The sequence below is a fragment of the Leucopleurus acutus genome, assembly GCF_964270905.1.
Source record: "Leucopleurus acutus genome assembly, chromosome: 15".
Lineage (NCBI taxonomy): Eukaryota > Metazoa > Chordata > Mammalia > Artiodactyla > Delphinidae > Leucopleurus > Leucopleurus acutus.
Genome location: NC_139157.1, coordinates 75,511,732 through 75,527,879, shown reverse-complemented (window position 1 = coordinate 75,527,879; position 16,148 = coordinate 75,511,732). Strand labels below are relative to the sequence as shown.

Here is a 16,148-nt window from a genome sequence, read left to right as displayed (position 1 = left end):
CCTAAAACTGTCGAGCTTTTTACTTATCTTTAAAGACTGTATGATCAGGATTTTATGACACCAGAGTATGTTATATGTACTTGTGTACAAGTACTTGTGTACTTGTACAAGACTGCTCTCTCTTCCTGGCTCCAAACATCTTGGGGTACTTTGGGGCAGTCAGGCTGCCTCCTTTGCCCCAGGAAACAAACAGGAATGAGATTTGAATGGAATATTGTTTATCTAATCAGAGAATCTTTGCCATTAGAGGTGTAAAATACCTCAAGAAATCAACTAGTCCTACCTTCAGGCAGATGATAAATTATTTTTTCTAATTTTAAGGGTGTGACCTTAGGCTTAGATAGCTTAGACTCAGATTTTTCAAAGATCATATTATAAGAATTAGAATGGAAATTAGGATCCTGGCTTCTTACCTCTTGAGATAGTAATTTCCATAACACACTGCTGTCCCTATACTTACTTTAATAAATTTATAATTTCTTCACTTAAAATTTAACCATCTTATGATGCTTTTAGGGATCCATTTGGCAAATGTTATTCTGTAGTAGTGGGGACCAAAGCATACCTTTCAAAACAGTTTGAAGAGTGGTCTGGTAAGATTCCATATTATGGAAGTCAAAGACTGGGAGTTGTTCTAGCATCCTCCAGTAGTTATTACCTGTTTGGACTTCAGGTTGTAGTGAACATAGATGGGCTCTGGTTATCTTAGTTAATGGGGTTTGTTGTGAGCGTACACTAGTAAGTACATGAGCAGGAAAAGGAACAGTCCCAGCAAACATTCAGCCAGGCTTCATGGGAAACTGGCCAGTTTTTCAGACTGATTTATTCTAGGGACTGACCCGCCACGTACAGAGTGTGCTTTAGAGCTGCTTATTTGGTTGTAAGACACGGCTAAGTGAGGACTTGGCTAAACTCGACTCCTCGTCCTTTTGCTGTACTTACCTTTTTAATGTCTTGTATTTGAATTTCTTAAGAGAGACTCTGATTATATTTTGTATAGGGCTCCCCAGTAGCCAGAACTCTTATAGTGTAGTCTAATACATGATTGCCCTTAAGTCAGCATCAGCAGAGACCAGGATGGTAGGGTCATGAGGTATAAAGTATGCCAACCTGTGCATAAAGAACAATGTGTGGCTTTATGGCTATGGCTATAGTGAACACCAAAACCTAATATCTGGTGTATACCAATATTCTCGCAGATAGTTAAATATACAGACTAAGATTAGATGGTAGAACATTACTTTTCACATAATATCTGAAATTTTCATCCTGAAAGGCACTTCAGAGATTCTTTTTCTAACCTCCCGCCTACCCCGCTGCTTCAGCTTATTTTAAAGATAAGATATTGAAAGTTAGAAATTATCTAAGTGAGTTCTTTAAGGGTGGGTGGGTGTTTGTATGTTTGGGGTTGGAGTAAAACCTTGGCTTTGCAATTCTTATATCTCTACTCTTTCCACTTCTCATGTTGTTTTCCTGTTACAATTTCAGTGTTGGAGGGATTTTAAAAACCTGGGATATAGTAGGCATTCAATAAAAGTCTATTAAATAGAAAAAATAGTATAACCAGTTTCCCCCCTCCTTTTCCTTGCATGTTTCCATGTGTCAGGTGTCATCTAATTTTCTTTTAACTCTTCATCTTTGTTGTGAAATATTTGATACATAGATAGGTATGAATATAAAAGGCCAATTCCATTTTCAGACATCTAATCAATATACAATTTTCTAACATTAAACCAAGAATTGACTTAGTAGTACTTATCCATTTTAATTATGTACCTCTCCAAGGACAAAACAAATATTTCTTCCTAGAAGTATATACTTGAGGTTCAGTATCATATGAATGCTACTTTTTTCTGCTCCAAGTGTAAGGATCCCCAGTTTCTTTGGTCATTTCTTAGATGACAAGCTCTCTCTTTTGTTAACCAATTTCCTCCTAAAGCATCTACAACTATAGTGTCCTAATTGTGATTCCATATTAGAGAAAGATGATTATCTTCCTTATTCTGGAATGTTTATTTCTAATAACACATATACGCCTGAACATTTTGGCACTTGCATCACATTGTTCCCTTCTGTTGAGCTTACAGTCATAAACAATGATTACAACTAAAAAAGTGTCTTTCTCACTTGGGGCTTTTAAATCATATTTCTCCTATCTTATAGTTTGTTACTATGACCCTGTGTTCAGCAAAAATACTGCTCAAAATTGAAGGCCAGCTATAGACTTTTTCAGAAAGCTGAAAGAATTCATTACCTGTAGACTTGCAATACAAGAAATGCTAAATGAAATTGGGTAGGTGGAATGAAATGGTACTAAAAAGGAATAGGAATCTACACAAAGGAATGAAGAGCACTGAAAATGGTAACTACACAGGTAGATATGATATTTTTCTTATATCATCTCTATATCTCTACATCTATATAAAAGATAATTGTTTGAACAAAAATGACAATGACGAACTTTAGGAATTCTAACATATGTAAAAGTAAAACATACAACAGCAATAGCAGGAAGGTCAAGAAGGGAGAAATAGAAGTAGAATATTGTAGGTTTCTTATATATGAAATGGTATATCTCCTGAAGGCAGATTGTGATAAACATGTATATACTATAAACTCTAAAGCAGACACTAAATTAACAACAACAACAAGAGTTATAGCAAAGAAGCCAATGAAGGATATCAAATAGAATAATAAAAATATACTCAATCCCCCCAAAAAAAGGCAGAAAGTGGGGAGGGGGAGAAAAGGAAATATGAGACAAATAGTATAGCAAGATCAGAGGTTTAAATGGAACCATATCAATAATCAAATTAAATATAAATATTCTAAATACCTCCATTAGAAGGCTTATATTTCAGATTGTATAAAAAAACACACCTCACCTGTAAGCTGCTTGCAACAAACATACTTTATTTTTTTTCTTTTATTAATAGAATTTACTTTTTTATATCTTTATTGGAGTATAATTGCTTTACAGTGGTGTGTTAGTTTCTGCTGTGTAACACAGTGAATCAGCTATACATATACATATATCCCCATATCTCCTCCCTTTTGCGTCTCCCTCCCACCCTCCCTATCCCACCCCTCTAGGTGGTCACAAAGCACCGAGCTGATCTGCCTGTGCTATGCTGCAATGAAGTGAGACAGTAGCATTAACATATATGCACTACCAAATGTAAAATGGATGGCTAGTGGGAAGCTGCCACATAGGACAAATGTACTTTAAATATGAGGGCACCAACTGGTTAAAAGTAATGGCAGACTTTCAGTTTCTTAGTCTACGTGTTAGGAGCTTAGAAGTCACCACTGCATCCTAACAAGTAAAAAGCTGAAAGAAAACTGAAAAATCAACAACTCTTCTAGGATCCATAAGAGAGGTGAGCATACAGGGCACACTGCTACCCCCCAAACTGGAGAGACAGGCAGGCAGACACAGTGAGTCACAGCTTACTAGAGCAGAGACAACAGAAACCACCTCCAGAAACGGTGCCCGGGTAGGAAACTCTGAACTATAATTGACAAATTCCTGGAGTCTCAGTGTGGACAGCTCTGAGAATTAAAACTCTAGAGGATCCAGTCATAGAGGGGGACCCACAGTTTTGTGAGATTTACCTCCACGTGCTCGACTAGGTTCTCACTGTGAAGATGGGAAAAAACTTCCCTAGTGTGTCTGGCAGAGGGAGGGGGAAAAGGAACCATTTTGAAATATGCCAGAGTACTCTGTTCTTCTTAAGAAAGTCTGTCCTCAGGAGAAACTAGTTAAGCAGACCCTAACCTGCTGGTATATTATCAGAGCCTAACTAACCAGAGGGAAGGGAAATAGCGAAATCCAATCCACTCTAGCCATCTTCTTCTACCTAAAGAGGAGGAGAAAACAACAACAACATCAACAACAACAACTCAGAAATACTTGTGAAGTTCAGTCTGGAGGCACTGGCTCACTAAAAAACTGAGAATCATAAAACAGTAGAACACTTTCCCTCTCCCTGTATCTTACCACCACATTACTAAAGACTTATTTACAGCAGTTCCTTTTACTCAATATATCATGTCCAGTTATCAAGGAAAAAATTACAAGGCACACCAAAAGGCAAAAAATGCAGTTTGATGAGACAGTGCAAGCATCAGAACTAGAGATGGTAGGGATGTTGGAACTATCAGACGGAGAATTTAAAACAAATATGATTAATGTGCTAAGAGCTCTAATGGATAAGTAGACACCATGCAAGAACAGGTGGGCAACATAAGCAGAGAGATTGAAATCCTAAGACCCAAAAAGTAATACTAGAGATCAAAAACACTGTAACAGAAATGAAGAATGCTTCTGATGGATGCAGAAGACTGGATGCAGTAGAGGAAAGAATCTCTAGGCTTGAGGGTATCTCAATAGAAACCTCAAAAACTGAAAAGCAAAGAGAACAAAAACTGGGGGGAAAAAAACCCCCAGAATATCCAAGGACTATGGGACAACTACAGAAGGTATAACATACACATAATGAGCGTACCAGAAGGAGAAGAGAGAAAGGAACAGAAGAAATATTTGAAGCAATAATGACAGAGAATTTCCCCAATAAATGCCAAAAAAGACCCCTACTGGTGAGCATATTATTTTCAAACTACAAAAAATCAGAGATAAAGAAGAAAACATGAAAGAAGCCGGAGGTAAAAACACTTTACCTATAGAGGAAGAAAAACAAGAATTATATCTGACTTTTCCTCCGAAACCATACAAGAAAAGAGAGAGTGGAGTTTAAACACTTAAAGTGTTGAGAGAAAAAAAAACCCCAACCTAGAGTTCTCTACACAGTATCCTTCAAAATTGAAGGAGAAATAAAGACTTTCTCAGACAAAAATTGAGGGAATTTGACTAAGACTATTTTTTCGGGGGGTGGGGGTGTTTTTTGTTTTCTGACCGCACCATGCAATTTGCAGGATCTTTCCCAACCAGGGATTGAACCAAGGCCACTGCAGTGAAAGCCCAGACTCCTAACCACTAGGCCAGCAGGGAAGTCCAAAAATTGAGGGAATTTGTTACCATTAGGGCTGCCTTGCAACAACTGTTAGAAGAAGTTCTTTGGAAAGAAGGAAAATAATATAGATCAGAAACCTGGATCTATGTAAAGAAAAGAAGAACATCAAAAAAGGAGTAAGTGAAGGTAAAATACTTTTATTTTTCTTATTCTTTTTCTTAACTTCTTATTTTATATTATAGTTGATTAACAATGTTGCATTAGTTTCAGGTGTACAGCAAAGTGATTCAGTTATACATATACATGTATCTCTTCTTTTTCAAATTCTTTTCCCATTTAGGTTGTTACATAATATGGAGCAGAGTTCCCTGTGTTATAGATATTTTTCTTATTCTTAATCAATCTAGTGAATACCAGTTTGTTTAAAGTAATAGCAACAATATATTCAATTTTGTATGCTTATGCATGTTTCTTATATATATACTTGTGTATGCTGATATATAAGTGAAATGAATGACTGTAATGATACAAGAGATGGGATGGAGGAATTAGGGTTATTTTGTTATTATAGGGTACTCACACAACCCATAAAGTGGTATAGTGTTATTTAAAAGTGGACTTGGATTAGCTGTAAATATGTATTGCATACTTTAGAGAAACCACTAAAAAAGCTTAAAAATATATAACTGATATGCTAAGAAAGGAGAAAAAAGGGAACCATGAAATGCTCAGTTAAAATCACAAGGGCTTCCCTGGTGGCACAGTGGTTAAGAATCCACTTGCCAGTGCAGGAGAAATGGGTTCCAGCCCTGATCCAGGAAGATCCCACATGCCGCGGAGCAACTAAGCCTGTGTGCCACAGCTACTGAGCCTGCGCTCTAGAGCCCACGAGCCACATCTACTGAGCCCGTGTGCCATAATTACTGAAACCCATGCACCTAGAGCCTGTGCTCTGCAACAAGAGAAGCCACTGCAATGAGAAGCCCGTGCACTGCAACAAAGAGTAGTCCCCGCTTGCAGCAACTAGAGAAAGCCCACACACAGCAACGAAGACCCAACACAGCCAAAATAAATAAATAAATGAAAATTTTTTTTAATCACAAAAGGCAGAAGACAGAACTTAGAAAAAGGAACAAGGGCAACAAATAAACAGTAAAGAATATGGTGGATATTAATCCAACTATATCAGTAATGCTTTGAACATCAGTGGTCTAAACGCAGCAATTAAAAGACAGAGATTGTCAAAGTGCATCAAAAAACACTACCCAACTATATGTTATCTGTGAGAAATCCATTTTAAATATAAAGACATATATAGATTAAAAGTAAATCCATGGAGAAAAATTAATCATGCTAACACTAATCAAAAGAAAGCAAGAGTCACTATTGTAATTTCAGACACAACAGACTTCATAACAAGGAGTTATCAGGGATACAGAAGGGTATTAGGTAACGATACAGGGGCAATTTTCCCAGAGCCATAACAATCCTTGGGGACTTCCCTGGCAGTCCTGTGGTTAAGACTCTGCACTTCCAGTGCAGGGAGCATGGGTTCGATCCCTGGTTGGGGAACTAAGATCCCACATGCTGCGTGGTGGCACAGCCAAAAAAAAAAAAAACTCCTTAACGTGCATTCCCCAACTACATGAGGCAAAAACTAATAGAACTGCTAGGAGAAATAGATGAGTCCACTATCATAGTTGGAGTCTCCAACTCCCTTTATCAAGAAGGGACAGATTCAGCAGGCATAAAATCAGTAAGGACCTAGCTGAACTTAACAGTACCATCAATTCACTGGATAGAATGGACATCTATAAATTACTTCCTCCAAAAACAGTATTCTTCTTCTCAAGCTCTCATGGAGCATTCACCAAGATAGAACACATTTGGAGTTTGGGTCTTTTGAGCACAGTCCACCCATTCTCATTGCTTGGCCCTGCAGTAAACCTTTACTTCCCCCCACCCCCCGCCAGAAAATACATTTTAGGCCAAAACTTATACCTTAACAAATTTAAAAGGATAGATCATATAATGTCTGCTCTCTGACCACAGTGGCATTAACCTAGAAATCAATAACAGAAACATAATTGGAAAATCCCAAAATACATGGAGATTAAACAACACACTTCTGAATAACATGGGTCAATGAAGAAATCTCAAGAGAAATTTTTAAATATTTAGAACTAAATGAAAATGAAAATACAGTTTATCAAAATGTGTGAGATACAGTGAAAGCAGCTTAGAGAGAAATTTTAGCATTGAATGCATATAGTAAAAAGAAGAAAAATCTAAAATAAATAATCTAATGTTTCCACCTTAGGAAACTAGAAAAAGAAGAGCTAATTAAGTCCAAAGTAAGCAGAAGAAAACTAATAAGAATTAGAGCAGAAATCAGTGAAACTGAAAACAGGAAATCAATAGAGAAAATTAGTGAAACCAAAAGCTAGTTCTCTGAAAATATCAATAAGATCGATAAGCTTCTGGCCAAACTAAAGGGGGGAAAAAAGAGAAAGAACAAATTACTAATATCAGAACTGAAAAAGGAGACATCACCACAAATCCTATGGAAATGCGTTACAAGATAAGAAAACTACAGACCAATCTCTCATGAATATAGAGGCAAAAATCTTCAACAAAATGTTTCCTACATACCAGCAACAAACAAGTACAATTTGAAATTAAAAACAATTTTCCATAGCACCCCAAAACATGAACTACTTGGGTGTATATCTAACAACATATATGTACAAGATTTATATGAGGAAAACTTTGACACTCTGATGAATTAGATTAAAGAAGAGCCAAATAAATGGAGAGATATTCCATGTTCATGGATAGAAAGACTCAATATGGTCAGGATGTCAGTTCTTCTGAACTAGATCTATAGATTTGATGCAGTCTCAACCAAACTCCCAGTAAGTTATTTTGGGGATATTGAAAAAAAATGATTCAAGTTTATATGGAGATGCAAAAGAACCAGAATAGCCAATACAGTATTGAAGGAGAAGAACAAAGTTGGAGAAATGACATTCCCTGACTTCAAGGCTTACTAAAAGGCTTCAAAAATCAAGATAGTGTAGTAGTGTTTGAAGAACAGACAAACAGATCAATGGAACAGAATAGAGAGCCAAGAAATAGACTCCTGTATAATCAACTGATTTTTGAGAAAGGAGCAAAGGCAGTACAATGGGGCACAATCATCTTTTCAACAATTGGTGCTGGAACAACAAGACATCCACATACAAAAAAAAAAGTATCTAGATACAGACCTTGCACCCTTCAAAAAATTAACTCAGAATGTATCATAGACCTAAAGGTAAAACACAAAACTATAAACATATGAGAAAACCTAGATGGCCCTGAGTATCACACTGACTTTGTAGATACACCACCAAAGGCATTGATCCATGAAAGAAATAATTGGTAAGCTGGACTTCATTACAGTTAAAAACTTCTGCTCTGTGAAAGACAATGTCAGGAGAATAATAAGAAAAGTCACAGACCCAGAGAAAATATTTGCAAAACACACTTATTTTAAAGGACTGCTATCCAAAATACACAAAGAACTCTTAACCTCAACAGTAAGAAAAAAAAAATTAAAAATAAACCAAAGATCTTAACAGATGCCTCACTAAAAAAGATATATAGATGGTAAATAAGCATATGAAAAGCTGATCCACATCATATGTTATTAGGCAGATGCAAATTAAAACAAAAATGAAATGTCACTGCACACTTATTAGAATGGCCAAAATCTGGAATGCTGACAACACCAAATGCTGACAAGGTTGTGGAACAAGAGGAGCTCTCACTCATTCCTGGTGGGAATGCAAAATGGTGCAGTCATTTTGGGAGACAAAGTTTCCTATAAAACTAAACATATTCCTACCACATGATGCAGCAATCATGCTCCTTAGTATGTACCCAAAGGAGGTGAAAATGTATGCTCACATAGAAACGTGCACATGGATATTTATAGCAGCTTTATTCATAATAGCAAAATTTGGAAGCAACAAAGATGCCCTTAAGTAGGTGAATGGATACATAAACTGGTACATCCAGAAAATGGAATATTATTGATCACTAAAAAGAAATAAGCTCTCAAGCCATGAAAATAGGTATGAACCTTAAATGCCTATTACTAAGACAATCAGAAAAGGCTACAAACTGTATGATTCCAACTATATGACATTCTGGGAGAAGAAAAACTATGGAGACAGTAAAAGCATCAATGGTGCCAGCAGTTAGGGGGAGGGTGGGATGAATAGGGGGTGCACAGAGGAATTATAGGGCAGTGAGAGTATTCTGTATGAAACTATAATGATAGATGCATGTCAGCATACATTTGTACAAACCCAGTGAATATAAAACACCAAGAATGAACTCTAATGTAAACTGTGGACTTCTGGTCATTATGCTGTGTCAGTGTATTGGGTTGGCCAAAGGTGTTATGGAAAAACCTGAAAGAACTTTTTGGTCAACCCAGTAGGTACACATATTGTAACAAATGTACCAGTCTGGTGGGGAATGTTGATTATGGTGAAGTAAAGTTTTAGAAAAACAGATCAATGTGTTATGTAAGGCCTGTGTTTCCTTATTCATTTTCAGTCCGGATTATCTGTCCATTGATGTAAGTGGGACTTTAAAGTCCCCTACAATTATTGTGTTACCATTGATTTCTCCTTTTATGTCTGTTAGTATTTGCCTTATATATATAGGTACTCCTATGTTGAGTGCATATATATTTACAATTGTTATATCTTCTCCAACACATTAGTCCAAATGGACTTAATTGATATATACAGAGCATTCCAGTAGAAAGCAGCAAAATACACATTCTTTTCAAGTGCACATGGTTCCATGTGCACATTCTCCAGGATAAATCACATGCTAGGTCACAAAACAAGTCTCAGTAAATTTAAGAAAATTGAAATTGTATCAGGCATCTTTTCTGACCACAATGCTATAGGACTAGAAATCAACTATTTAGAAAAACTGCAAAAAAACACAAACGTGGAGGCTAAACAATATGCTACTAAACAAGCAGTGGATCACCGAAGAAATCAAAGAGGAAGTCAAAATATACCTAGAGACAAAAGAAAATGAAAACATGACAATCCAAAACTTATGGGACACAGCAAAAGCAGTTCTAAGAGGGAAGTTTACAGCAATACAAGCTTACCTCAGTAAACAAGAAAACTCTCAAGTAAACAACCTAACCTTACACCTAAAGCAAAAGAACTAACAAAATCCAAAGTTAGTAGAAGGAAAGAAATCATAAAGATCAGAGCAGGAATAAATGAAATAGAAATGAAGAAAACAATAGAAAAGATCAATGAAACTAAAAGCTGGTTCTTTGAAAAAATAAACAAAATTGATAAACCTTTAGCCACACTCATCAAGAAAAGAAAGGAGAGGGCCCAAATCAATAAAATCAGAAATGAAAAAGAAGTTACAACTGATACCACAGAAATACAAAGGATCATAAGAGACTACTGTGAACAACTATATGCCAATAAAATGGACAACCTAGAAGAAATGGACAAATTCTTAGAAAGGCACAATCTCCCAAGACTGAACCAGGAAGAAATAGAAAATATAAACAGACCAATTACAGTAACGAGCTTGAATCAGTAATTTAAAAACTCACAACAAACAAAAGTCCAGGACCAGGTGGCTTCACAGGTGAATTCTACCAAACATTTAGAGAAGAGTTAACACCTGTCCTCTGAAACTATTCCAAAAAATTGCAGAGGAGTGAACACTTCAGAACTCATTCTGTAAGGCTAGCATCACTGATACCAAAACCAGACAAAGATATCACACACAAAAAAAGAAAATTACAGGCCAATATCACTAATTAACATAAATTCAAAAATCCCCAACAAAATATTAGCAAACCGAATCCAACAGTACATCAAAAAGATCATATACCATGATCAAGTGGAATTTATCCCAGGGATGCAAAGATTTTTCAATATCTGCAAATCAACCCATGTGACACACCACATTAACAAATTGGAGAATAAAAACCACATAATCATCTCAATAGGTGCAGGAAAAGCTTTTGATAAAATTCAACATCGATTTATATTAAAAACCCTCCAGAAAGCAGGCATAGAGGAAACACACCTCAACATGATAAAGGCCATATATGACAAACCCACCACTAACATCATTCTCAACAGTGAAAAGCTGAAAACATTTCCTCTAGGATCAGGAATAAGACAAGGACGTCCACTCTGTCACTTTTATTCAACATAGTTTTGGAAGCCCTAGCCACAGCAATCAGAGAAGATAAAGAAATAAAAGGAATCCATGTTGGAAACGAGGAAGTAAAACTGTCACTGTTTGCAGATGACATGATACATAGTAAATCCTAAAGATGCCATCAGAAAACTACTAGAGTTCATCAATTAATTTAGTAAAGTTACAGGATACAAAATTAATACACAGAAATCTGTTGCATTTCTATACACTAACAATGACATATCAGAAAGGGGAATTAAGGAAACAGTCCTATTTACCATCTCATCAAAAAGAATAAAATACCTAGGAATAAATCTACCTAAGGAGGAAAAACACCTATACTCTGAAAACCATATGACAGTGATGAAACAAATTGAAGACAACACAAACAGATGGAAAGATATACCATGTTCTTGAATTGGAAGAATCAATATTGTGAAAATGACCGTACTACCCAAGGCAATCTACAGATTCAATGCAATCCCTATCAAGATACCAATGGCGTTTTTCACAGAACTAGAACAAATAATTTTAAAATTTATATGGAAACACAGAAGATCCCTAGTAGCCAAAACAATCTTGAGAATGAGGAACAGAGCTGGAGGAATCATGCTCCCTGACTTCAGACTATACTACAAAGCTACAGTAATCAAAATAGTATGGTTCTGGCACAAAAACAGACACATCCGTGAAACAGGATAGACAGCCCAGAAATAAACCCATGCACTTATAGTCAATTAACCTACAACAAAGGAGGCAAAAATATACAGTGGAAAAAAGACAGTCTCTTCAATAAGTGGTGCTGGGAAAACTGGCAGCTACATATAAAAGAATGAAATTAGAACATTCTCTAACACCATGTACAAAAATAAACTCAAAATTGATTAAAGACCTAAATGTAGGACTGGATAGCATAAAACTCCTAGAGGAAAACATAGGCAGAAAACTCTTTGACATAAATCACAGCAATATTTTTTGATCCGTCTCCTAAAGTAAAGGAAATAAAGGTAAAAATAAATAAATGAGACCAAATTAAACTTAAAAGCTTTTGCACAGCAAAGGTAACCATTGAAAAAATGAAAAGACAACCTACTGAATGGGAGAAAATATTTGCAAATGATAAAACTACCATATGACCTAGCAATTCCACTCCTGGGTATATATCTGGAAAAAACAAAAACACTAATTCAAAATGATACATGCACCCCAGTGTTCATCCAGCATTATTTGTAACTGCCAAGATACGGAAGCAACCTAAGTGTCCATCAACAGATGAGTGAATAAAGAAGCTATGGTGTATATATGTGTGTGTACACAATGAAATACTACTGAGCCTTAAAGAAGAATGAAATTTTGCCATTTGCAGCAACATGGATGGACTTGGAGGGCATTATGCTAAGTGAAATAAGTCAGACAAAGAAAGGCAAATACTGTATATCACTTACATGTGAAGTCTAAAAAATATAAAAAGCTAGTGAATAAAACAAAAAAGAAGCAGACTCACAGATACAGAGAACAAACTAATGGTTAGCAGTGTTGGGGGGCAGGGGCAATATAGGAGTGGGAGAGTGGAAGGTACAGACTATTGGGTATAAGATAGGCTCAAGGACATAGAGTTACAACACGAGGAATAGAGCCAATATTTTGTAGTAACTGTAAGTGGAAAGTAACCTTTTAAATTGTCCAAAAAATAAAAAATTAAATTAAAAAAATTAAGTGCAACTATTTTAAAAAAAACAGATCAGTGGCTTTCAGGGGCTGGGATGTGGAGAGCACAGGGGAATTTGAGGAGGTTGATGGGACTGATCATAATGGTAGCTACATGAGTAAATGCATCTGTCAAAATTCATAGAACATATACTAAAAGGAGTGTATTTTGCTCTCTATAAGTTATGCCTTAATAAACCTGACTTTTAAAAAAAAACAGGGCTTCCCTGGTGGCACAGTGGTTGAGAGTCTGCCTGCCGATGCAGGGGACACGGGTTCGTGCCCTGGTCCGGGAAGATCCCACATGCCACGGAGTGGCTGGGCCCGTGAGCCATGGCCCCTGGGCCTGCGCATCCGGAGCCTGTGCTCCGCAACGGGAGAGGCCACAACAGTGAGAGGCCCGTGTACCGCAAAAAAAGAAAAAAAAATCAAAGGGGTGCATAAAGATACACCATGCTAACAATAACCAAAAGAAAGTTGTAGTGGCTATGATAATATCAGACAGAGTAGATTTCAAAGCAAAGAGTATTACCCAGATAAAGATGATTTTATAATGATAAATGGGTCAATCAAGAATATAACAGTCTTAAACACTTATACATTCAATAGTAAAGCTTCAAAATACTTAAGGCAAAAATGATAGAACTGAAATATTTGAAATTTAAGTAACATACTTCTCAATAACCCATGGGTCAAAGGAGAAGTTAAAAGAGAAATTAAAAAGTGCATACATTTAAGGGAGAATTTATGCCAATTCTGTACAAACTTTTCCAGAAAATGAAGAAGCTGGAATACTTTCCAACTCATTATTTGGAACCAGAAGATAACAAAACCGGTGGGGGTGGGGGTGGGGGGAGGGCGGGGGGACATTACAAGCAAAGAAAACTACAGACCAGTGTCCATCATAAACTTATGTGCAGAAATTATAAACAAAACTTTAGCAAATCAAATCCAGTGATATATAAAAAGGATAATATATAATGACCAAGTATGGTTCATCCCTGGAATGAAAGGTGGTTTCAACATTCAAAAACTGGTCAATCTAGTTTATCATATTAACAAGAAAGGAATATGATGATCTCAGTAGATGAAGAAAAACATTTAACAAAGTCCAACATCCATTCCTAATAAAAATTCTCAGCAAACTAGAAATAGTAGGAAACTTCCTCAAAATGATGAAGGGAACCTATGAAAAATCTACAGTTACCATCATATTTATTGATGAAACACTGACTGCTTTGTGCCTAAGATCAGGAACAAGACAAAAGTATCTACTCTCACAACGTCTATCCAACATTGTACTTGAAGTTCTAGCCAGTGCAGTGAGGCATGAAAAAGAAATAAAAGGCATCCATACTGGAAAGTAAGAAGTAAAACTGTCTTTATTCGTGGACAGCATGACCATCAATATAGAAAATCTAAAGGAATCTACAAAAAAACTATTAGAACTAATAAACATCAAAAATATAAAATACCTAGGGATAAATCTGATCTTTTAACTGTGCATGCTGAAAACTACAAAATATTGCTAAGAGAAATTAACGAAGACCTAAATAAATGAAGAAACATACCTTGTTCCTGATTTGGAAGACTCAGTATCATTAAGGTATCAGGTCTTCCTTAATCTATATTTAGAGTCATTGCAATCCCACTCAAAATCCCAGTCAGCTTTAAAAAAAAAAAAAAAAAAGAAAGAAATTGACAAACTGATTATAAAAGACATTATTCACTTAGTATTGAAACCAGATAGAACATCAGTCTTCCCTGGATAACATTTATGATTAAAGGCAACTGTTCTTCAGTGTATAAGATGACTCAGGAGGTTACCTCATCCCTCTTTCTCTTTGCTGCTTCCACATATTTAAAGGCAGAGGACATAGTGAAATAGATGAACTTCTGCATATAGATCTGAAAATAACTTTTGGAAGAAGAAACATACCTCAAATGACAGCAGTGAAGTATGAAGTAATTACCGCTAATCAGGAAGCTAACTAATGGCATAGATGACTAAAGAGTCATGAAACATTTATCAGGGTTAGAATTTAGCTGAATAATAAAGTTGAAGAGGAAACCCTCCAGTTCTCTTTCATAAAAAGTCTCTGACTGATTTAAAATGAAGTTTTAAATGTTCAAGTCAACATTAGATAAATTACAAAATTCATAAGCAAAAATAAATTTAATAACAAAATTTAGTTATAAGTACCAAGTAGGTCTTTCATATCTGTTACATACTATAAAATGACCTCATTGTAACCTGGCTTTACTTTTTTTAACTCACATTTAGAGAAAGATTTGAAATAATGCATCAGACATGAAAATAATTTCAATTGTCATTTCATTTACAGGTCTGCATTACATTTACTGAATTTGGAAAAATGCAAAATATTTGTAACTTTCTTGTTGAAAAGCTAGATAGCTCTGTTGTCATCAGCCAACCTCAGTTCTATCATACTCCAGGTTCTATTGAGAATCTTCGGTAAGTTAAGCACATCTTTAAATTAATTATCAACCAATTAAACAAAACTATTCAGTGCTGCGGTTTGTTGACTGTCGTATTAATAATCTCTGCATTTAATTCCTAAGGCGGCAAGCCTGTGTCGTTGCTGTAGAAAATGCATGGCGCAAAGCTCAAGAAGTCTGTAATCTTGTTGGCCAAACTCTAGGAAAACCTTTATTCATCAAAGAAGAAGAAATGAAAGAATGGGAAGGCCAAATAGATGATCACCAGTCATCCAGACTCTCAGATTCTTTAACTGTACAACAAAAAATCAAAAGTGCAACAATACATGCTGCTTCCAAAGTATTTGTAACTTTTGAAGTAAAGGGGAGAGAGAAGAAAAAAAAACATATCTGAAATTCTGACCAAAGTATATTGTGTTTGTATCTTTTTGTCTATTTTTATACTTTTTATAATGTTTGCTTTTGTCCTGAATATATGTATATTGTGTAGTATATAAAGTGTTTCTCCCTCAAGCCTGTCAATCCTTGAATATAGTTCCACAGAATACTTACGTTTACTTTCTGTTTTTGAAAACTTACTATGGGAAATACTCTTTGGGAATAAATGTGTTATATGTGCACACTTGCATAGTGACAGTTCATATAAGTGTATGTGTAAATAATTTTATATTCCTACTACAGGACAAAATATTGACAGTTATTAACAAGATTGTTAACATTCATAGAAAGAATGATGAGCAATACATAACTCTTGATAAA

At 35.7% G+C, this 16,148-nt stretch overlaps 1 protein-coding gene across 1 annotated transcript in view; it reads left to right on the top strand.

Moving 5' to 3' along the window:
* The window catches only part of IRAK1BP1 (interleukin 1 receptor associated kinase 1 binding protein 1), a gene marked incomplete at its 5' end in the record, with an annotated part of 35,350 nt that extends 19,499 nt beyond the window's left edge, over positions 1-15,851 (top strand). Inside the window, 2 exons of the mRNA XM_082855388.1 lie at positions 15,275-15,405; positions 15,513-15,851. Coding sequence (XP_082711514.1) covers positions 15,275-15,405; positions 15,513-15,783 — 402 coding nt within the window. The 3' untranslated portion in view covers positions 15,784-15,851. The remainder of the gene's footprint in view (positions 1-15,274; positions 15,406-15,512) is intronic.
* Between the last annotated feature and the right edge of the window lie 297 nt (positions 15,852-16,148).